The sequence below is a fragment of the Balaenoptera ricei genome, chromosome 20, assembly GCF_028023285.1.
Source record: "Balaenoptera ricei isolate mBalRic1 chromosome 20, mBalRic1.hap2, whole genome shotgun sequence".
Lineage (NCBI taxonomy): Eukaryota > Metazoa > Chordata > Mammalia > Artiodactyla > Balaenopteridae > Balaenoptera > Balaenoptera ricei.
This window is the reverse complement of record NC_082658.1, coordinates 18,590,486-18,611,921: the sequence shown is the minus strand read 5'-3', so window position 1 is coordinate 18,611,921 and position 21,436 is coordinate 18,590,486. Positions and strand designations below refer to the sequence as shown.

The window sequence follows — 21,436 nt, the reverse complement described above, 5'->3', positions numbered from 1 at the left end:
GGGATGAGTCAGGAGTGTGGAGTGACTGCCAAGGACGGAGGTGGGAAAGCCAGCTGTGTTCATGGAAACCCACAGAAACCCACAGAAACCCGGGAACCAGGGCTGGGGCTCTGGGGATCCTGTGGGGTTTTTCTTGTCCTGACCATAGCTGAGGGGTTTGAACCCCCTTTCAAATGGCTTTCTAGAAACCAGAGTAGTCCAAAATGGTTGAAGGACCTTGGGGTATTTAACCTGGTATAGAGAAGCTTCTAGATGTGGCTGCTTTCTAATAGCTGCAGGGCTGTGACTGGGGCAGAGGGAATAGACTATTTTCCTCCATAGCTCATATCCCTTCCTGTCCTGAATTATCTATTTATTTGTTTTTATTGCCTGTCTTCCCCTGAAACCGAGGCACCATGAGACCCAAGACTGTCTTATCACTCTGTAGCCAGTGCCTGGTGCATGATGGGTGTTCCTCTTTCGAAGGAACAAAGGAAGTAGGGATTTCCCCATCTCCAGAGGCCTTGAAAGACAGGGTTGTTGAAGAGAAGAGGTTGTGCCTGGGGTGAGTTGTTGGACTTAGTGGCCTCAAAGGAGCAAACTCTACTGACTCCTGGGTTCTCACACACATAAGAGAATGTCAGTGCTTATACATGCCATAGATGCTGGAACGTGTGCGCACACACTGCGGCCCGGGGCGGGGGGTCTCGTGCCAGAATCCTCAGAGGGGCCTGTGCTCCATTCCTACCCCGCCTTGAACCCATTAGGCCTTGCACTGAGCTGCACTCAATGGGGGATGGTGACGATCGCCCCCTTCAGCACAGCCAGACCTCCACACCACCTGGGCCGCGCGCTCACCCTACCCTGGATGGCGGGCCCTCTTGGTCCCTGCACGTGCCCCGGGAAGGGGCCCAGAGACAACTGCTTCTCCCGTGTCTCTGGTCAGCGTCTCTGAGAGCTGGGGTCTCTCTGGCCGAAGGAAACCCGATCTTGGCAGCAGAGGGCTGAGCAAGAGGGAAGTGGAAGGAAGGGGACATTTCAGCAAGTTTGATTTGGTCTGTTTCATAAAGTTTTCTTGGCTTTCAACTGTTTATCCATATCACAGTCTAATCTATGCCAGCAGGAACCAGGCTTTAGTTCCCCCTGCTCTGGGGCCGTTATCGAGGGGCTTAGGGCCTGGCAGGTGGGCTGCCATCCCCTTTGCCTCCCCCCCGCCCCCGCCCACCCCGGATCCCCATCATCTTCCTTCATTGTTCCTCAGTCTACCCTCCTGGCCCCAGCTTCCCTTCTGGCCCGGCTCCCTCACCTCAGCCCCTCTGCCCAGCCCCCATCCCAGGCCTTCTCTGGCCCAGCCCCCTCTGACCATCTTCCCTTCTCGCCCCTCTGGCCCAACCCCATCTTCCTAGTCCCTTCTGCCCAGCACTTCCTGCCTGGCGACCTCACCACGGTGCTCCTTCCAGCTCAGACGCTCTTGCTTTGGAGGTCTTAAGGCATCCAGCCTGCGCTCCCAGGATGAGCTGGCAGCTCCAAGGCCCCTGGTCAGAGCCATCTCCTTGGATGTTATTCCCATGCTCACTCTACAACCACATCCCTGTGGAAATAGGATTCTTGTCCGGACTTGAGCTTTCCAGAGATTTTTCCACCAAGACCAATCCTGAGTTCCTGGGGACACTGGAAACTTTGTGGGCGAGGGAGGGATTGGGGAGAGCCATAGTGCTAAGTCAGAAATCCGGGAAGAACCACATTTTATTCTCCAAGAGGCTGAAGGGGGATGTCGTCAAGCCTGGGGATTTCCAAATCCAAATTAAAGGTTTTCTTGGTTCTGTGGTTCATGTCTGGGTCACAGTTTGGGAGGAACCAAGTTTAAGAGCAGTCAGATTTGGAGGTTCCCCCTGTAATAGAACAGGGTCACACACCTAATAGAAAATTCTGACTCCCCTCCTCTTACCCCAGTCTTCCTCCTGGCCCAGCTTCCCTGAATTCCTCTCCTCTCTGGCCCGAGCAAAACTTCCCAGCTCATGCAACCGCCACGGCAGGCCCAGGGATGCTGAGGGACCACACGGTGGGGTAGGGACCACATCATCCAAGACAGTTGGGCAGCGAGAGGAACAAGTGAGTGCAATACCCTCGTGGTTTCTACACCCTCCCAAAGGAGGCAGTTCCCAAAAGGAGACCTTCAGAAGGGCCTAGGGGAGACGGGACAGACAGACTTGTAGCCTTGACACGTGAAGAGCCCCAGGCGCTGCTCATGGAAGAACCCGGCCGTGCCAGTGCTGGCGCTGAGGGGAAAGCATGCGGTGAGCAGGCTGTTAGGGGAAGACTCCTGGGGGTTGAGGGTGAGATGGGTGGAGGGAAAGTCGTGAGCTGAATTCTGAAACGACAGACGATAAGAGATTTTGTGAGAAGAACGGGTGTCCAGGGAGGTGCGAGGTGGAGTCCAGACGTCCAGTCTTCAGCGCTGTGGAAAGAGTTCCGCAGTCTTGGCCTTCCATGTGGCACTACCAGCTGCTGACCTTGGTCTGGACACTTAAACCCTCAGTTAATGAACCTGGCGTTTCAAGCCCCTACTAGCTTCAGATTTCCCAAATAGGGGAGGGTAGGTACTGATCTTCCTGGGTTGAGACTCATAGCAAAATGCGCGGCACGGGATGGGTTCTCAGTCCCGGGGGTCTCCCTTGCCCGGCTCGGTAAGAGTGCCACAGCGCCCTCTGCTGGCTGCTCAGGCCCAGGCGGTCTGTCTCCCACACAGGACCCTTTTGTTGACCCTTTTCCTTGCGCAGGCTGGTTGTTTGGTTGGTTGGTTGGTTTTCTTTCTTGTTGAGGTGAGATTCACGTAACAAAAAATTAACCATTTGAAAGTGAAGTGCATTTAATATACCCACAATGTTGTGCAACCATCACCTCTATCTAGTTCCAAAACATTTTCACCACCTCAAGAGGAAATCTTGGACCTTTTAGGCCGTTGCTCCCCGTCCCTCATCCCCTTCAGTCCCCGGTTATCACCAATCTGTGTTCTATTTCTATGAATTTACCTGTTCTGGATAGTTCATATATAAATGAAATATCATATATGATCTTTTGTGTCTGGTTTCTTTCACCTGGCATAATGTTTTCAAGGCTCATCCATTTTATGGCTGAATAATATTTTCCATTATACGGATATACCACAGCTTTGTTCATCTATTCATTTGTTGATAGACATCTGAGTTTCTTCCTGTTGGTTCTTGTGAATAGTGCTACTGTGAACATGTATATGTGTATATGTTTGAGTACATATTTTCAGCTCTTTGGGTTATACCTAGGAGTGGAATTGCTGAGTCATAGGGTAATTCTGTGTTTAACCCTGAGGAACTGCCAAACTGTTTTCCACAGTGACTGAACCATATTACATTCCCACCAGCAATGTATGAGGGTTCCCATTTTGCCACATCCTTGCCAACACTTGTTATTTTCCTTTTTTTTTTTTTTAAATTATAGCATCCTGGTGGATGTGAGCTGGTATCTCATTGTGGTTTTGCTTTGTGTTTCCCTAATCACTAATGATGTTGAGCATCTTTTCATGTGCTTGTCGGCCATTTGTATATCTTCTTTGGAGAAATGTCTACTTAAGTCCTTTGCCCATTTAAAAAATTGGGCTGTTTGTCTTGAGAAAATTTCTTTCTTTCTTTTTTTTTATAATTTTTTTTCCCTTATTTTTTTGCCTGAGTCGGGTCTTAGTTGCAGCACACGGGATCTTCCTCCGTTGAGGCATGCGGGATCTTCGTTGCGGCGCTCAGGCTTCTCCCTAGTTGTGGTGCGTGGGTTTAGTTGCCCCGCAGCATGTGGGATCTTAGTTCCCGACCAGGGATTGAACCCGCATCCCCTGCATTGGAAGGTGGATTCTTTACCACCGGACCACCAGGGAAGTCCTGGGAAATTTTCTTTTCTTTCTTTTTTTTTTTAAATTTTTTGCCCAAACCACGCTGCTTGCAGGATCTTAGTTCCCCGACCAGGTGTCAAACACGTGCCTCCTTGCAGTGGAAGCATGGAGTCCTAACTACTAGACCCCCAGGGAATTCCCTTGTCTTGGGAAAATTTCTTAACCCCTCTGAGCTCATTTCTTCATTGTCAAATGGCGATGCTATATTGCCTAAGTGTACTTGCAAAGGTGTCATACAGTAATCTACATAAAGGCACCCAGGGTTGGAAATGATTAACATTAGCTGACTCTGAATTAGGCTCTGGTCAAGGTGACCAACCATCTTGGTTTTCCCAGGATGGTCCTGATTTTGGCACTGAAGCCCTCAGTCTCAGGTACATCGGGACAGTTGGTTATCTTACTCTGGTCCCAATACGGTAGATAGTGTGTATCTTTGCCATATCATCACTCTAAACCTCAGTTTCCTCATCTGTAAGGTGGGACTGAGAATGCCTCATAGAGTTGTTATAAAAATCGGTTGAGCTAATTGGTTGAAAAGTTAACCAGAAAGGTCTCGGAAAAAAGGGTAGTGTTTTTTCCCCCAGATCTTAGCTGGAAGTACAAAAATGGGATCCCAGCAACAAAAGAGGATTTCCTGGCCTTGAAGCTTCAGGGGCTACCCTTCATATCCTCACGACTCCTCAACGTATGGTGGGAGCTTGTTAGAAATGCAGGTCAGGCCCCTCAGACCTGCAGCATCAGAATCTAATTCCCAGGTGATTTGTACGCACATTAAAGTTTGAGAAGTTCTGCTTTATATCAGGGGCTTTGAAGCAGGGCCAATAATCCGGGATATGGAAAGTGTATCAACAAATTTATCACAGTAGTGTTTAAAAATAGAAAAATAGAGCATAAAAACTGGCAACTAGGGGCTTCCCTGGTGGTGCAGTGGTTGAGAGTCTGCCTGCCAATGCAGGGGACATGGGTTCGAGCCCTGGTCTGGGAAGATCCCACATGCCGCGGAGCAGCTGGGCCCGTGAGCCACAATTATTGAGCCTGCGTGTCTGGAGCCTGTGCTCTGCAACAGGAGAGGCCGCAATAGTGAGAGGCCGGCACACCGCGATGAAGAGTGGCTCCCACTTGCCGCAACTAGAGAAAGCCCTCGCACAGAAACGAAGACTCAACACACCCATAAATAAATAAATGGATCATCACATTTAAAAAACAAAACAAAACAAAACAAAAAGATTCCTTTGGGGAGGTTTAAAAAAAAAAAAAAACAAAAAAAAACTGGAAACTACCTAAGTGTCCAACAGTAAGGAAAAAGTTAATAAAATTGTGGGTTTTCTTCTGAGTAGATGGCCATGACACCTTTACAAATGATGGTTAAAAGACCATGTTCAACATCAAAAACCGCTTCAGATATCATGAAACATGACAGGAGCAGTCCACACAACTGGATAGTCAGCAGGATTATAACCACGTGAAATTACATTCATATGAAAAAGACTAGAAGGAAATATGGCAGGACAGGACGAGGTGAGAGATGGGGGAGGCCTGTTTTTGTTTTTCCTTATTTCCTAATTCTCTGTGGTTATATGATATATATTGATGCTATCAAAATCTCTGGTTGACTGATATCCTCCAAAAGCCCACACGTAGAATCAGTGTCAGGATAAGATGCTTCTTTCATTTCCATGAAGCGTGAGGGGTATTAAAAAATGCTTTGTCTAGAAAGCCAGCTCACACCCTTTTTCCAAGCCTGGTCCAAATCCCCACTTCCAGGACCTTCTCAGGTCAGCCTCACCCACCCTGACACCTCTTTACCCCAGGCCCTCAGCACCATGCAAATACCCCTTTGTCTAGGCTGGGTCCCTCACTTCCCGGGTTAGTCCAGGGGACCTGTTTTCTGCACTTCTGTGATGACAAGTGTTCCAGGTGGTTTATTTCAGCCTGAGGCTTAAATACCTCCAGAGGGCAGATGGAGGTCATTATGTGGATGCATGAGGTAAGGGAACTAAAGGAGCCCTCCTTGAGCACTGGCCTCACTCTGTGGCCTTATATTTCATCCACCCAACTACCCCAGGAGGCAGGTGTTTCTAATACTATCCGGGAACAGAGAGGTGAAGTGCTTGCCCAAGGTTGCACAGCTAGTGAGTGGCAGAGCCAGGACAAGAACCCAGGTCTTTCTGTCCTTGGAGTCCTCAGGAACAAAAATGAGTGATGGCGTTGGTCCAGACAGAGGGTGCTTCTTAACCAGCGCTCTTCAAGCTTTACTGTGCAAAATAATCCCCTGGGAAGCTTGTTCCGATGCGGATTTGGATCCAGCAGGTTTGGGGTTGGGCCCTGGATTCTGCATTTCTACTGAGCTCCCAGGTGATGCTGATACTGCTGGTCCCTGGGCCAGACTTTGAGTAGCAGGGATCTAGGAAACATTCCTATTGGCCTTGTGAAGCCTCCTAGAACGGGGGAGGCAGGGAATAGGATGCCCGTTCCTCCAGTAATCCCCTCAGCATGTCCTGGGTTGGATTCAACTGCCTGGCATGCCATCCTAACCAGCATGGCCGGCCAGACATCTCCAATAGGCCCTGCAGGTTGCCCTTGGTTGCTTGCCCCGGCATTTCCACTTGCCAGTTGGCTGGCAGGTGATGGGCTGATGGTGACAGCTTAGCCAGAGTTCCTGTCCAGAAACGTCTTGAGCCCAGCCAAGGTAAATGCTGCCCTGCTGTCAGAAATGAAGTGCCTGGCAGGCTCCGGGCATGAATAATTGAGGCAGAAAAGACATTGTAACAGCAGGTGCTGAAGAGGGGGCTGGGGATGGTTTTGAGGAGGCAGCCTCCACAGTCAAGACCTTTCCTGGAAAGGTCCAACAGAATCATCCTAATAGCTCCCACTTTTCAAACACCTACTGCGGACCAGGCACTGGGCTAAGAGCTTTATGTTGTTATGTTTTGTCTAATCCTTTCAAGAGCTCTGCAAGAAAGGTTACTGATGAGGGAACTGATGCTCAGAGAGGAGAGGGATGTTTTGCACCAACTATTATGCAGTGGAGCTAGTTTTTGAACTTGGGTCTGCTAACTCCACAGCCCCTGCCCTTGATCCTAAAGCGGTGGTTTTCAAGTTGCACTCCACGGAACCCTAAGGGTTCCCAGAGGTGCTCCGTGGGCTGCTGTAGGATGGAGGGTGGTGGGGAAGGAAGTAGCACAGCAGGCTGGGCTCCAGGCCCTTCTCTTTCCTTCCCACAGAGTGGCCTTACTTTGATGTAATTTATGTATTGCACCTCCATGGAAGTTTAATTGGAAGAAAGGATTTCATGGTCAAAAATGTTTGAAAGCCACACCATGCTGCCTCCCAAAATGAATGTGGTTTATCGACTGGGGTTTCTTGCAGGCATTTCAGGGAAACATAGTTCCCTTTGTCAGACTTGCCAAATGGTCTGGCTCGTGCTAAGCTCCCTGACCCTCTGTAATGTCAGGTCACCCCATCTCAGCTTCTAGCCTCCAGTCCACAGTGCCTGGAGGGCTGCCCTCTGGGTTATCAGGACTGCCCCACAGACAGCAGGTCAAATGCGGTGACATCTGTGAATTGGGTGAATTCCTCAGGCAAGTTCACTGCCAGGCACGGCCTCTAAATCCTTTTCAAGAGACATATCTATATGGAATATGTGAAGAAGGCTTCGTATTGACTGGGCTTAGGATACAGATTCAGCTGTTGTAAAAAAATGCCCAACTGACAAGGTACTTAGACATGAAGGAGGTTTATTCTTCTCTCACATGTAATCGTGTGAGCATAAGTAAGCAGGAGTTGATGTAGTGTCTCTATGGTGTTAGGGAGCCAGCTTCCCTCTTCAACATGTGCCTCGCATGTTGTGGTCCAAAATGGCTGTTTCTGCTCCCACCATCACATCTGCGTCCCAACCAATGAGAACTGGGCAAGGTGAGAGTCCCCCAGTTCCTACTGAGGACAGTCATTCTGCTCATCTTCCACTGGCCAGACATAGTCATGTCTCCTAGCTGTAAGGAGGGCTGGGAAACGTAGTCTAGCTCGGTGCCCACGTGCCTAACTAAAGCTGGAAGATTCTGCTACTAAAGGAAGAAGGGGAGAGTGGTTATCGGGAGACAGTTATCAGTCTCTGCTGTGTGTGGACTTCGCCTTCAAAACTGCGGGTGCCAGTAGCAGCATGATCAGAGACCTGCAGTGGCAGACGGGAAGCACCCCCAAGCACCCCCTTGGTGGTGAATTCCAAGCCACCACCAAGTCAAGAAGCCAGTGGTGATTGACTTTGCAGAAGAAAAACGTGGTGGCCAGTGTGTTGCCAGGGAAAAACTCTTCCAGAAATTTGGTTTCTCATTTCTCTCTTCCCATGCAGATTCTCACTGTCTGTGCTGGTGAAGGACTATCTGTGGTATCCCTGGAGGTACTTCCTCTGATCACCCCGTGAGAAACACTCATTAGGGCTCTTTTGGTTCCAAGGAGCCATTCCAGCTGTCTCAGGGGAAAGATTTATAGAGAGGGTGCAGAGACCTGTCACAGGATCGAAGGGCTGGAGATGAAGGACAGCCTGACCTCAGGGACCTGGAAAGCTGTCAGGAACCAGGGTTGCTTTCTCTGTCTTTCGACACCCTCCTCAATTCTCTCTTTTTTACTTACCCAGCATTTATTTATTTATTTATTATAAATTTATTTATTTATTTTTGGCTGCGTTGGGTCTTTTCAAAAATTATTAATTAATTAATTTATTTTTGGCTGCATTGGGTCTTCCTTGCTGCGCGTGGGCTTTCTCTAGTTGCAGCAAGCGAGGGGGCTGCTCTTTGTTGGGGTGCATGGGCTTCTCATTGCGGTGGCTTCTCTTGTTGCGGAGCACAGGCTCTAGGCACGCAGGCTTCAGTAGTTGTGGCTTGTGGGCTCTAGAGTGCAGGCTTAGTAGTTGTAGCGCATGGGCTTAGTTGCTCCATGGTATGTGGGATCTTCCCCGACCAGGGCTCGAACCCATGTCCCCTGTATTGGCAGGCAGGTTTTTAACCACTGCACCACCAGGGAAGTCCCCAGCATATATTTATTGAAGCCGGATGTGAGGGCTGGCTTCCTTCTCCTTTCTGTGAACCAGCAGTCACACTTAGGACAAGGCCCTGATGACACCAGAGGCCCCGTGTTCCACACTTGCTGCCCTGCTGGACTCTCAGTCACACGATCGAGTACTCTTCCTCCGAGTTTGAGCAGGTGGAGCCAGGGTTTCCTTCCATGGCCTGAAAGCATCTCCCGTGTTAGCTTCACTTCCTCGGAGAAGTGAAGCTAACACTTCCTCCTTCTTCCTCCTCCTTCCCTCCCTCCCTCCTTCCTTCCTTCCTCCTTTGACAGAGAACTGTTTTTCTTTCCCCTTCCCTGCATCCCAAACTCCTCCTACTCTGCCCCTCTCGGGACAGGAATACAGCGCAACTGACATGCTTCAAGTCTCAACTGTAGCAATTCAGGTCTTCTGACTGGAAGGACCTCCTAAGGGGATGATACGAGCATCTCAGGAAAAGAAGACGGGGCGTTGGAGGTGCATTCCTTTGGGCAGGATGTCCCAGCTATGGGAATGATTTCCACGGACTTGGATTCCCAGAGGAGGCAGCTGCTTCCTTCACACATGGCTTTTGTGTCACCTGCCATCAGTGACGGGGGAGGATGCTGTCCTTATTGGCGTCACACTGCACATTCTCAGCTCAGTCTCTGGCACCATCAGCCGTGGGGTCCTGGTGATTGAACTCATTCAACAGCAGATCCCTAACACGTACCATGTGCCAGGTGCCAGCCCTGTGCTGGGAAGGTGCTAGGGGTGAGGAGAGGATTGGGACACGGTCCCTGAACTCTGTGCTCCAGAAAGGCTCCACTCTGGTTCTTCTGATGTGAGACATTTTAACTAATCACTAATAAGCAGCCCAAGTCGCCTTCCAGTGGGGCAGTCACTTAAAGACCCGAGAAACAGTGGACAGAGGAAAAGTCACTGCCTTTGAGTGAGACTGACCTGGTTTCAGAGAGTTATGTGGGCCTCAGTTTCCCCACTTATAAAATGGGACTAATTTTAGCACTCATCTCCCAGGGTTGTCACGCACAACCGTCGCAGATCTGCAAAGGCCAGCTTCCCTTCTCTTTCCTCCCATTTTCCCAAGCACCTCACCACCCCCCCAACCCCTGAGGGCTTCGTTCTTGGCTCTGCCCAGGAGTGACCCCAGCTCCAAGTTGTCCCCTCCTCTGTAAGCTGCAGTTTGGCCTCACCCATCACCATGGAGCCTCCGTAGGCCGGGGCTTGGAATAGATACCGCTCCCGGCTTCACTGTCCTGGGGATGATCAGAGCCACCCCGTGCCAGGAGAGGTGGCCTGCTGGGGACCTGTGGTCAGTTCTGCATGGCGCTGCCCCCTGAGGCAGTCCTTCCCCTGGCAGGCCAGCTGCACCTGGCACTTTTGAGGCCAGAAGCAGAGCCTCAGCCTCGCCCACCTGGCCTGAGCCGGGGACCCACAGGTACGGAGGCCCGTACTCACCCGGGGATCTGCTGACGCTTTGGAGAGAGCGTGTGCCTGGGAGTTAAGAGGCAGCAGCTCTTTTAGTTTCTGACTCTCCTTGAGTCAACACGGTTGCAGACTTTTTGTCAGTTAAGAGGCGCCATTGGAGGGCTCCTTGGGAACCCAAAGAATGAGACAGGTCTGTCCCAGGATCCCCCAACAGCACACAGCCTGGCTTCTCAGCGGAGCGGCACCGGCTGGGGCGGTGGACTGTTTGTCCTTCAGGGACCAAGGACTCAGAGCAACGGGCTGAACGTCCCCAGTCACCCCACCCTTTGCCTCTTAGATGAGGCAGCAAGAGACGTGTTAACGTCTGCTTGGGCTTCACAACTGCAGAGCGTGGCTTCTGTGCAAGGGCCCTCATTTCCAGCGCTTGCAGGTTTGGTGAACGCTCTGACCAGGTGCGTCCCACGAATCAGGTGATGGAAACAGGACCCCTTTCCAAGCCTCCAAGCAGCAGTTTTAAGCATAGGCCTCTCAGGTTCCTAGGTGGGAGCTGTACTGACTCCCACTGTACCTGACAGTACGCGTTCCCCACGAGCTGCTGTCCTGCTTTGTTTGGTAATACCGTCCCATCCTGGGCACTAGAATGCATGGTGGTAGCAATAAAACAAAGGCTGAGAAGGCTTTCAACAAACTGTGCTTTGAATGGTCCTGCTCTGAAACTATGAATGGTCATTCATTTATTATCATTTAAACACCATAGGTAAAAGCTGACCTTACCCGTGGGGAAGTTATGGTCTTACAGGAAAGGCAAGTGTGGAGATAACAAATCTAAAAGTCAAGTCAAGGGAATTCCCTGGCAGTCCAGTGGTTAGGACTCTGCGCTTTCACTGCCGAGGGCCTGGGTTCAATCCCTGGTGGGGGAATCAAGATCCCACAAGCTGCACAGCGCAGCCAAAAAAGTCAAGTCAGTCATCACAAGTGTACAACACATTGAGAGGGAGAAGCCTGAGGTGCAATGAGAGTGTAACGGGGGCATCAGGAAAGTACTCCTGAAGAAGTGACCACTGAGCTGAGGTCTGAAGGACAGAGAGGAGTCAGCTTCTGAACTGAATGAGAAAGAGGTTTGGAGATACAGGAAGTACCAAGGTCCTGAGACAGACAAGCACTTGGTGATTTCAGGAACTGAGAGAAGCCCAACGGGTCTGGAGCATGGAGAGCAAGGGGGAAGTTAGAGGTGGTGGGTTGGGGCCAGACTACCATGCATCAGGAAGAATTCATGTTTGCGTATAATAGAGTGCTGAATCCGAGGACTTAATAAGCATCCCTCCAGGGACCCAGGTTCTGTCTAACTCTCCACTCCACTAGCCTTAGGATGGGGCTCTTGTCCTTATGCTCACAAGATGGCTGTTGAAGCTGCAGTCATCACATCTGCATTCCAGGCAGGAATAAGGAGAAGGGCAAAGGCAAGAGGGACAAGCAGTCAAATTTGCTTGCTACAAAATCAATGTGCTATTAATAAAAAAGAGGGGTAATGAATATTGGATAGGCAGTGTCTAGAGTTTGCCCCACAGGGCCTTGTAGGTCATGGTGAGGAGTGTGGCCTTCAATTTGAGTACAGCTGGGAAGCCACAGAATGTTCTAAACATGGTGGTGACGTGGAAGGGGAGACATTCAGGGTTGCCCCACTTGAGGCAGAGCAACACACACCTCTGTATTAGCCTCCTAGGGCTGCCATAACAAAATGTCACAAACTTGGTGGCTTAAAACAGTAGAAATTTATTGTCTCACAGTTTTGGAGGCCAGAAGTCTGAAACAAGGTGTCAGCAAGGCCACGCTCACTCTGAAGGCTAGGGAAGAATCCTTCCTTGACTATTCCTAGTTTCTGGTGGCCCCTGGCAATCCTTGGTGTTTCATGGTTTGTAAACTGCATCACTCCAATCGCTGCCTCTATTGTCACATGGCCTTCTTCCCTGTGTCCCCTCTGTGTCTCTGTATCTAAATCTCCCTCTCCTTTCGTTTATTAGAACACCTGTAGTTGGATTTAGGGCCCACCCTAATCCAGCATGACCGCATCTTAATTACATTTGCAAAGACTCTATTTCCATATAAGGTCACATTCAAGGTACCGGGGTTAGGACTTGAACATAGCTTTATGCAGGACACAGTTAAACCTTCTGTGCGTTCAAAAGGACTAGAGTGCCACCTAGACGCTGCTTTGCTCTGTTGGTCACTCATGTGTCCCCCCTGCCCCCCCACAAGGTCATAATAAGACAGCCTAGGAATTAGAGAGGCAGGTTTACTTCCAAAATTTTGACTGTGCCAGGCACTGGTCCCTCTTTCTTCTCCTATAAAAGGACAAAACGAAGGTTCTGGGCTCCTAGAACAGGCCTCGCCTCACCTTGGCAAACACTTCTCAGGCATCAAGGATTCAGGGACCTTGAGCCATGGGTGCAGAGGTGATCTTGCCTGTCCCTATGTGTCATGGGCTCAGAGTTGGGGGTTGGGGGTGGCCGTGGGAGTAGACATTTAAATGATGGGCTGAATAGCATCTAAACTTGGTTTCCTTTCTTCAGGCAAAATTTTAGCCCAACGGATGCCCTTTAATAAACCACTCCTTTGTTGGAGCTAGTGGAGAGAAGAGTTGAGCTGTAGCCATGGCTGTGGCAAGTGGTTGCAGCTGAACCTAAACTGGCTTCAGCGCTGGAGTCCTGCAGACTGTCAGATGCACAGTGTTGGTCAGGGCGCCCTGTTGTTCTTGCTTTGAGGTGGAATAAAAACCGCTCACCATGTGACTCCCAGGAAGTAGGCTGGGGGCCCTCAGACTCTTCTCTTGGGCACCTTTGTTCACATGTCTTTGCATGAGTTTGTGTGCAAGGGGCTTTGTTTCTTGGCTGGTGATTTTTTCTTTTTTTAATTGAAATACAGTTGATTTACAAGGTTGTGTTAATTTCTGCTGTGCAGCAAAGTGATTCAGTTATACATATATGTACATTCTTTTTTATATTCTTTTCCATTACGGTTTATCTCAGGATATTGAATAGAGTTTCCTGTGCTATACAGTAGGACCTTGTTGTTTATCCATTCTATACATAATAGTTTGTATCTGCTAATCACAAACTCCCAGTGCATCCCTCCCACACCTCCCCTCCCCCTTGGCAACCACAAGTCTGTTCTCTATGTCTGTGAGTCTGTTTCTGTTTTGTAGACGGGTTCATTTGTGTCATATTTTAGATTCCATATATTAGTGATATAATACGGTATTTGTCTTTCTCTTTTTTTAAAATATACTTATTTATTTTTGGCTGCGTTGGGTCTTCACTGCTGTGCGCTGGCTTTCTCTAGTTGCGACGAGCGGGGGCTACTCTTCGTTGCAGTGCGCGGGCTTCTCATTGCGGTGGCTTCCCTTGTTGGGGAGCACAGACTCTAGGTGCGCAGGCTTCAGTAGTTGTGGCTCGTGGGCTTTGTTGCTCCGTGGCATGTGGGATCTTCCCGGACCAGGGCTCGAACCCGTGTTCCCTGCATTGGCAGGCAGATTTTTAACCACTGTGCCACCAGGGAAGCCCTGTCTTTCTCTTTCTGACTTACTTCACTTGGTATGATAATCTCTAGTTGCATCCATGTTGCTGCAAATGGCATTATTTCATGCTTTTTTATGGCTGAGTAGTATTCCATTGTATATATGTACCACATCTTTATCCATTCATCTGTCGATGGACATTTAGGTTGTTTCCATGTCTTGGCTATTGTGAATAGTGCTGCTATGAACATAAGGGTGCGTGTATCTTTTTGAAGTATAGTTTTGTCTGGATATATGCCCAGGAATGGGATTGCTGGATCATATGGTAATTCTGGTTTTAGTTTTCTGAGGGACCTCCATACTGTTTTCCATAGTGGTGGCAGGTAATTTTTTTGGTTGTTTTTTTTTTTTTTTCCGTCAAGGTGGGGACCCCAGCAGAGATGGATGGAGATAGGAGAGATGGATACCCAGGGAGAAAAGACGTGGCATCTGGTCTCTTGCGGGGTGGGGGAGAAGCAGAAGCTGAAGGGACTGCTTTCCAGAGGGAAGCTGTGAGCTCAGGGCATAAGCACAGCTTCCCCGGTGCCCATGGGCAAAGTGGGGGGCAGCGGTTCCTCCTCTGGGCATCTTCTGGGACCCCAGGGTAAATGACAGTGACAACAATGGGAGGCAGCATCCTTGGCATGGGCACCCCAGAGGTGGTAGCATCAGGGTGACCCCCTCAGGTGGCTTCATTAGTAAAATCAGAAAGCCAACAAGCATGGGCCCATATGACATTCACAAACTGTACCCATGAGTCAGCCCTTGAGGACTTCTGTGAACGGTGGAGGTCCTCATTGGGCAAGCTGGGGGAGAAGATCAATAAGAAGGTGATGTTTAAGCTGTGCACTGAAGAAGTAGGAATCTGCCAGGGGGAGAAAGCAAGGTCATTCTAGGCAGGAGGACCAGTGTGTGCAAAGGCCTGAGTGACCACTGGTGGCCTCAGACTGTCGGGGAGTCAGTCTGGTGAGTGGGTGCACAAGGGTGCACAGGCGAAGGAGAGAGGGAGAGAGAAGTGAAGCTAGAGAGAAGGTGGGGCTGGCTCACGGTGAGACCTCGTATGTGAGGCTGCAGTTTGGATTTTGTCTCGAGGGCAGTGGGAGCCCCCGATGGCTTGTGAGCAGAGGCCTGTGGCCTCGTATGTGTTTTAGATTTGTTTAGATTTGTTTGACGTCCGTGCTAAGGATGGGTGGAGGGGCCGGCAGTCTAGAGTCTGGAGGGGAGGAACCAGGCAGTGGCAGTGGGAAATCTACCCCCAACCCCATGTTTCTCCTGCTCATCTTCCCCCCAGCCCTGCCCCGACCCCAGGTCCCCAGAGTGTGTCACTTGTCAGAAGAGCAGAGTCTGTCTCCGGGCGGGTGGAGAGAGCAGGCATCCCTCGGCCCTGCTCATGCTGGGCCCAGGGCAAGGGCTGGCTGGGCAGCTGGCAGCTTGGCAGGGAGAACATGGTCGGCTCTGCTGTGTCTGCGGCCACTGCCGCCCAACAGCCTGATTAATGACCCGCGACGCCCAGGGCTCCGCACGAGTCAGCGGCTCCATTTCTGTGGCAGCGGCCAAGTGGACCTGCCCACTCTGCCTCTTCTCCTCCTACGGCTGGTGGCTGGTGCTCCCAGATGGGCTGAAATGTTTTGACATTGCCTCCTCCCCGGGCTCTTCCACACTTTCTGCTGACCATTTCCAGCCTCCTTTAAATCCTGCCCCTAAATGCTCCTGTACAGGAGAGGCTTTACAGAGTTAACCCCCAGCCCTCTGGGTTCTGGCTTGTTCTTTTACTTTGTCCCCATCAGGCACATAGTAAAGCTTAAAAATATGTCTTGAAGGCATCGTTGCTGCTTCTCTCCCGTCTCTCAACCCTTTAGTGACTAATATGGGCCCTGTCTTATCTCTCTGCTGGAGGGTCTGTGTCTGTGCATTCTGTTTGTATAAGTCCCACCTGCGCCATCAGACTAGCAATGCCCCAAGATCAAGGGTGTGCCTTCATCTTTAGACCGGTGGCTTCTGAGAGCCAGTTTTTTCTTCTCCCCTAAACTGGGTACTCCCCAGGGAAGGGGGCTATGTCTCCCCCTCAGTCTGGGAGCTCCCTGAAGACAAGGGCTGTGTTTGGGGCTGCCTTGCCTGTTGCTCCCTCACCTCCCAAGTTGAGCTCTGCCTTGGGTGTGCTCTGCGGGGGACTCAGGGGCTGTAGGAAAAGCCTCCTGGCCTGTCTTGGGGATGGCAGGGCGGAGCATGGCTACAGCAGGTATGGATTTAGCTGGGGGCCAGAGCTGTTGGGGGCGTGGCTAGGGAGCAGGTACTGAGCTTTCTGGGGCCAAAGGGCTCCCAGGCCTAAACCAGCTCTGAGCCACGGTCTGGCCCCCTAGGAGGGCCATGAAGTCTTGTATCCAGACCCTGGCCCCTTGGGAGGACCATGAATTCTTGTATCCAGACCCTGGCCCCCTGGGAGGGCCATGAATTCTTGCATCCAGACTCTGTGGTTCTTGGCATCCTGATTCCTCATGCCTCCTGTGGGCTCTGTCTTGGATAACGACAGGAGGACAACCACAGCTACTACGTGTCCCGTGTCTATGGTCCCAGCGAGCCCCGCAGCCGGGAGTTGTGGGTGGACGTGGCCAAGGCCAACCAGAGCCAAGTGAAAGTTCACCGAATCCTCTCCAACACCCACCGGCAGGCTTCGGTGAGTGCCCCAGTCCCCGGCAGAGCTGCCCTGGGCTGGGAGGCTGGGGGCCAGCCCACCACACCTGGTCAGTGGGCATGGCTTGTGGCCTGAGGTCTGTGGTCTGGGAAGTGCCTTCCAGGGGACCCTGGGGGGCTTTGCCAGAGTTGGAGTGTCCTCCTGTGGTACTGCCCTGGACATGCCTGTGCCCCCCACCCCCGCCAATCCCATCCAGATAAGCATGGGGCAGTGTAGATACCCAGCCCTCTGGCCTGAAGGTTGGCCCATGCTGACTCTCTCCCATCCCCTGCAGAGAGTGGTCTTGTCCTTTGATTTCCCTTTCTACGGGCATCCTCTGCGGCAGATCACCATAGCAACCGGAGGTAAGGCCTTGTCCGTGGGACTGGGAGAGGGTGTGGAGATTTCAGCCAGAACTTGGGACCTATCTAGGAAGGTTCCCTGGAGACAGGGTTTTACAGATGGACTGGGGAGGGTCCCACATGTGGCTGTCTTGGGACCCCACTCTCAGGAGAGAGGTCATCAGTGTTTCAGCCCAGCTTCCTCACATCGACTGACCTGCTTGTGTGTGTGTGTGTGTGTGTGTGTGTGTCTGTGTGTGTGTGTGTTTCTCTCCCTCTGGGTCTATGCAGGCCACTGTGGGCAGTCCCTTGGCCCCTGTGCTTCTGAGTCTGTAAATGAGAGCGAGGAGACTGCACTGAGAGCCTGCTTCCTGGGACCAGGCTTCCAGTTGATATGAGCAGCCTGTCTTTGATTCCTGTGCACTTTCCAAGGGGCAGAGAGAGGTGGGAGGCGCAGAGAGAACCTTCTGGTCTGGGGCCCTTTAGCTCCATACATGCCAGACCCATGCCCACTATGTGAGGCTGGTGGACAGAGGTCCAAGACTCACTTCCAGCCCCGTCTACACTGCTCTTTCCTGCACGAGGAAGCAACCCTTCTGGGCCATCTCTGATGATTTGTCTACACTTCTTCCCACCCCAGGCTTCCTCTTCATGGGTGATGTGGTCCATCGGATGCTCACGGCTACTCAGTATGTGGCTCCTCTGATGGCCAACTTCAACCCTGGCTGCTCCGACAACTCTACGGTTGCTTACTTCGACAATGGTGAGATCAGAGCTCAGAGTTTAAGTCACCCAGCTCCAGGGCTCCCTTGGTCCAGCCCCTTTAGAGGATCCCAAGTCCCAGAGAGGGCAAGGGACTTGCCCACAGTCACACAGCAAGACAGCCACCCTACCTTTCTGTGTTCCTTTTCCTCACCTGTAAGATGGGGGCAAAAATGCCTGCTACCTGATGAGATAATGAAATGAAAGCGCTTGGCTCTTAGTAGAGGTGAAATAAATATCAGAGATATTTACTGTTTCTTATTCTCACCAGGTTGTCCCTTGAACACCTACCTTCCACCCCGGGAGAACAGATGTTTCTCCTATTTCTCCTCCTTTTCATCTCAAGGGGTCGGGATAGGCAAGAAGGAAGGGGAGTGCTTGGGGTTGGAGATGGTCAATCACAGTACCTGGTTGGGGATGGGGAAGCTGAAGAAGGGTTTTCTGGTTCCTCTTCAGCTTGAAAGTCAGACTGTTTGTGGGCTGCCCAGCTCCTGCCTCCTGTCAAATTTGCAAACTGCCCCATCATCCCTAAGGAAGCCAAGCTGTGGCCCATCCACATTGGCCACCGTTTCCGCAGGGCCCTGCTCCCCTCACTGTCTCCCTGTCCAGCCAGGTCTCTGCTCTCCTCACCAGGGACAGTCTTTGTTGTTCAGTGGGACCACGTCTACCTCCAGGACCGGGAGGACAAGGGCAGCTTCACCTTCCAGGCAGCTCTGCACCAAGACGGCCGCATTGTATTCGGCTACAAAGAGGTGAGGGGGTCCAGCTGCAGAGACGGCCTTTCTTTCATTCAGCAATTATCTGCCGAGATCCTCCAGTGTGTCAGACATAGGGTGTGGTGCCGGGGATACAGCAGTTAATAAGATGGCTGACGGCCCTACCTTTGTGGAGCTGAGAGTCTGGCTGGAGGGATAGATGTTAATTGTGGGGACAAGTATAGAATTGCCACTGTGACAAGTGCTCCTAAATTGAGATGCCAGGAAAGCCTTTCACGGGGCTCTTTACCTGAACAGGGGTCAGGGAAGGCTCTCCCGAGGAAAAGAATTGAAATCTGTGGAATGCGTAGGGGTTAAGGAAGCAAAGAAATGAAGTGTGCTCCAGGAGCGAGAAAACACATGCAAAGGCTCTGTGGCAGGACAGAGCATGGCCGGTACAAAGCTCTGCAAGAAGGCAGCCTGGCCGGAGGGGAGAGAGTGAGGGCAAGAAGGGGGGCGCAGGGGGACAACCGGATTTGCCTTTGGAAAGGACGCTCTTGTTTCAGAGTGGAGAGCAGAGGGCTGGGGCTCAGAGGGGATGCTGGGAGATGATGTGGAAGAGAGGTGATGCCAGCTTGGGGTAGGGAGGGGGCGATGGAGAGACCTGGATAGATTTGCGAGCCAGTTAGCAAGCTAATTAACAGGACTGGAGATGTATTAGACAGAGAAGGAGGGAAATGAAGGGGGGTGCGAACTGAGGGTGACTCCCAGGTCTCTGGCCTGCATGGAGGTGCCATTCACAAAGAGGGAGAAAAGAAAAAGGAAATGTGTTTGGAGACAGTGTGGGGAAGACTTGGAATTTGGATGGGGCCCCATTGGGTTTGAGATGTCTGAGTCCTCCAAGAGGCAAGGCCCAGCAGGCAGATGGGTCTGGAGCTCGGAGGGGAAGTCTAAGCTGGCCCAAGAGCGTTTGCGGGGTAGACTGAGCCTCTTCTTCCCGCTGCAGATCCCTGTGCCCGTCCTGGAAATCAGCTCGTCCCAGCACCCGGTCAAAGCAGGCCTGTCAGATGCCTTCATGATTCTCAATCCATCCCCGGACGTACCAGGTGAGTCCCCAGGGATCCACAGATCCCTGGATGGGGCTGGACTCAGCTCGGATTGAGCCAGGCTGGCAGGGGCAATGGCAGTGGCAGGGAGTGGAGGGGTGGTGGAGAGTTGAGTGGGAACTGAGGGAAGAAAAGGGGCAGAATGAGTTCCAACTTTTCTTCGTTCAAGCAGAGGAACCGTTTTTTCCAATAAAATCTCCAGGGGGAGGCACTGCTCTGGTGGGGGAGGGGGAGGGGAGCCAGGGCCCTTCCACTCAGCACACCCTCTATTTAGAAAATCTCCAAAGACACCAAATTAGGGTTTACGAGTCCTCCCAGAACACAACCATAATTGCTTCCCCACCCCCAGACGATAGAAGGAGCATCCCAGGGGGTTTCAGGAGACAGGAAAATTAGGTTTCTCTCCTGTCCCTGATCCCATCTTCCAATTCCCCTTCCTGGAGGCAACCAGGGCTACCAGGGTATTTCTAGGGCTACAAGCCTTCAGGTAAGTATACGTACGTATATTTAACACCAATGATGTCATATGATGTCCTCTGTTCTGGTCCTGAACAAAGTATATCTTGCCCATCATTCTGTATCAGCACACGTCTCATTCTTCCTAAAGGCTGTGTGATAGCCCATTGTGTGGATGTACCTTAATTGAACCAGTCCCCTGTGCATAGACTTTTCAGTTGTTTCAATCTTTCACTACACCAAATAACACTGCAGTGAATATTCTTGCAAATAGGTACTTTTATGCCCTTGTGTGAGTATTTCCATAAGACTAATTCCCACCACTTCACTTGCCCCTCCACTGTCCCCACCCTGAACTCCCTCCCAGTGCTCTAGCGAGTGGCTCGGACCCTGCTCCGTTGCTGCAGTCAGCATCTGCTCTGATTGGTTAACGCCTGTACTGAGCTGGTTACTAAAGAGTTTCAGTATCACCCTGATTGTATTAGTTAGCTACTGCTGCATAACAAATTATGCCAAAACTTAGAGGCTTAAAACAACAAACACATTATCTCAGGGTTTCTGTGGATCAGGAAACAAAGCATGACTTAGCTGGGTCCTCTGGTTCAGAGTCTTTCACAGGCTGTTCTCAAGGTGTTTCCCAGGGTTACCTCAGTGACTGTTGGGGGGAGATCCATTTTTAAGAGCTTTCATGTGGTTGTGGCAAGATTCAGTGTCCCCCTCAGTTCCTGCCATGTGGACCTCCGCATAGGACAGCTCACAACGTGGCAGCTGGCTTCCATCAGAGCAGGCAAGGAAGACAGTGGTAGAGTGTGAGCAAGATGGAAGCGAGAGTCTTTTTGTAACCTCATCTTAGAAGTGCGGTCCTATCGCTTTTGCCATATTCTGCTGGTTGGAAGCAAGTCACTAGGTCCAGCCCACACCCAGGATAGGATTACACAGGGTGTGAACACCAGGAGGCAGGGATCATTGGGGGCCATTTTATTTTATTTTTTTAATTTTTAAAAATTTATTTATTTATTTATTTTTGGCTGTGTTGGGTCTTCGTTGCTGCGCGCGGGCTTTCTCTAGTTGCGGTGAGCCGGGGCTACTCTTTGTCGCGGTGCGTGGGCTTCTCATTGCGGTGGCTTCTCTTCTTGTGGAGCACGGGCTCTAGGCTCCTGGGCTTCAGTAGTTGTGGCTCATGGGCTCTAGAGCAAAGGCTCAGTAGTTGTGGCACACAGGCTTAGTTGCTCTGTGGCATATGGGATCTTCCTGGACCAGGGCTCGAACCCGTGTCTCCTGCATTGGCAGGCGGATTCTTAACCACTGTGCCACCAGGGAAGCCCTGGGGGCCCTTTTAGAGGCTGCTTACCACACGATTACAATCCCATCCCTAGACACCGAGCTTTACAGTATCTTATTGGATCATCCTCGCAACACTGTAAATGAAGTCTGTACATTTGTTTCTTTCTAAATGAGGACACGGAGGCTCAGAGAGGTGGC

General features: G+C 51.2%; 2 protein-coding genes across 3 annotated transcripts in view; one reads left to right on the top strand and one right to left on the bottom strand.

The window, feature by feature from the left end:
• Positions 1 to 21,436, bottom strand: part of LOC132354513 (large ribosomal subunit protein eL19) — a 410,792-nt gene that overhangs the window by 53,365 nt on the left and 335,991 nt on the right. The window lies entirely within an intron of this gene.
• Positions 1 to 21,436, top strand: part of PLXDC1 (plexin domain containing 1) — a 60,948-nt gene that overhangs the window by 12,794 nt on the left and 26,718 nt on the right. Inside the window, exons 3-7 of the mRNA XM_059906375.1 lie at positions 16,454 to 16,597; positions 16,890 to 16,959; positions 17,576 to 17,698; positions 18,331 to 18,449; positions 19,399 to 19,498. Coding sequence (XP_059762358.1) covers positions 16,454 to 16,597; positions 16,890 to 16,959; positions 17,576 to 17,698; positions 18,331 to 18,449; positions 19,399 to 19,498 — 556 coding nt within the window. The remainder of the gene's footprint in view (positions 1 to 16,453; positions 16,598 to 16,889; positions 16,960 to 17,575; positions 17,699 to 18,330; positions 18,450 to 19,398; positions 19,499 to 21,436) is intronic.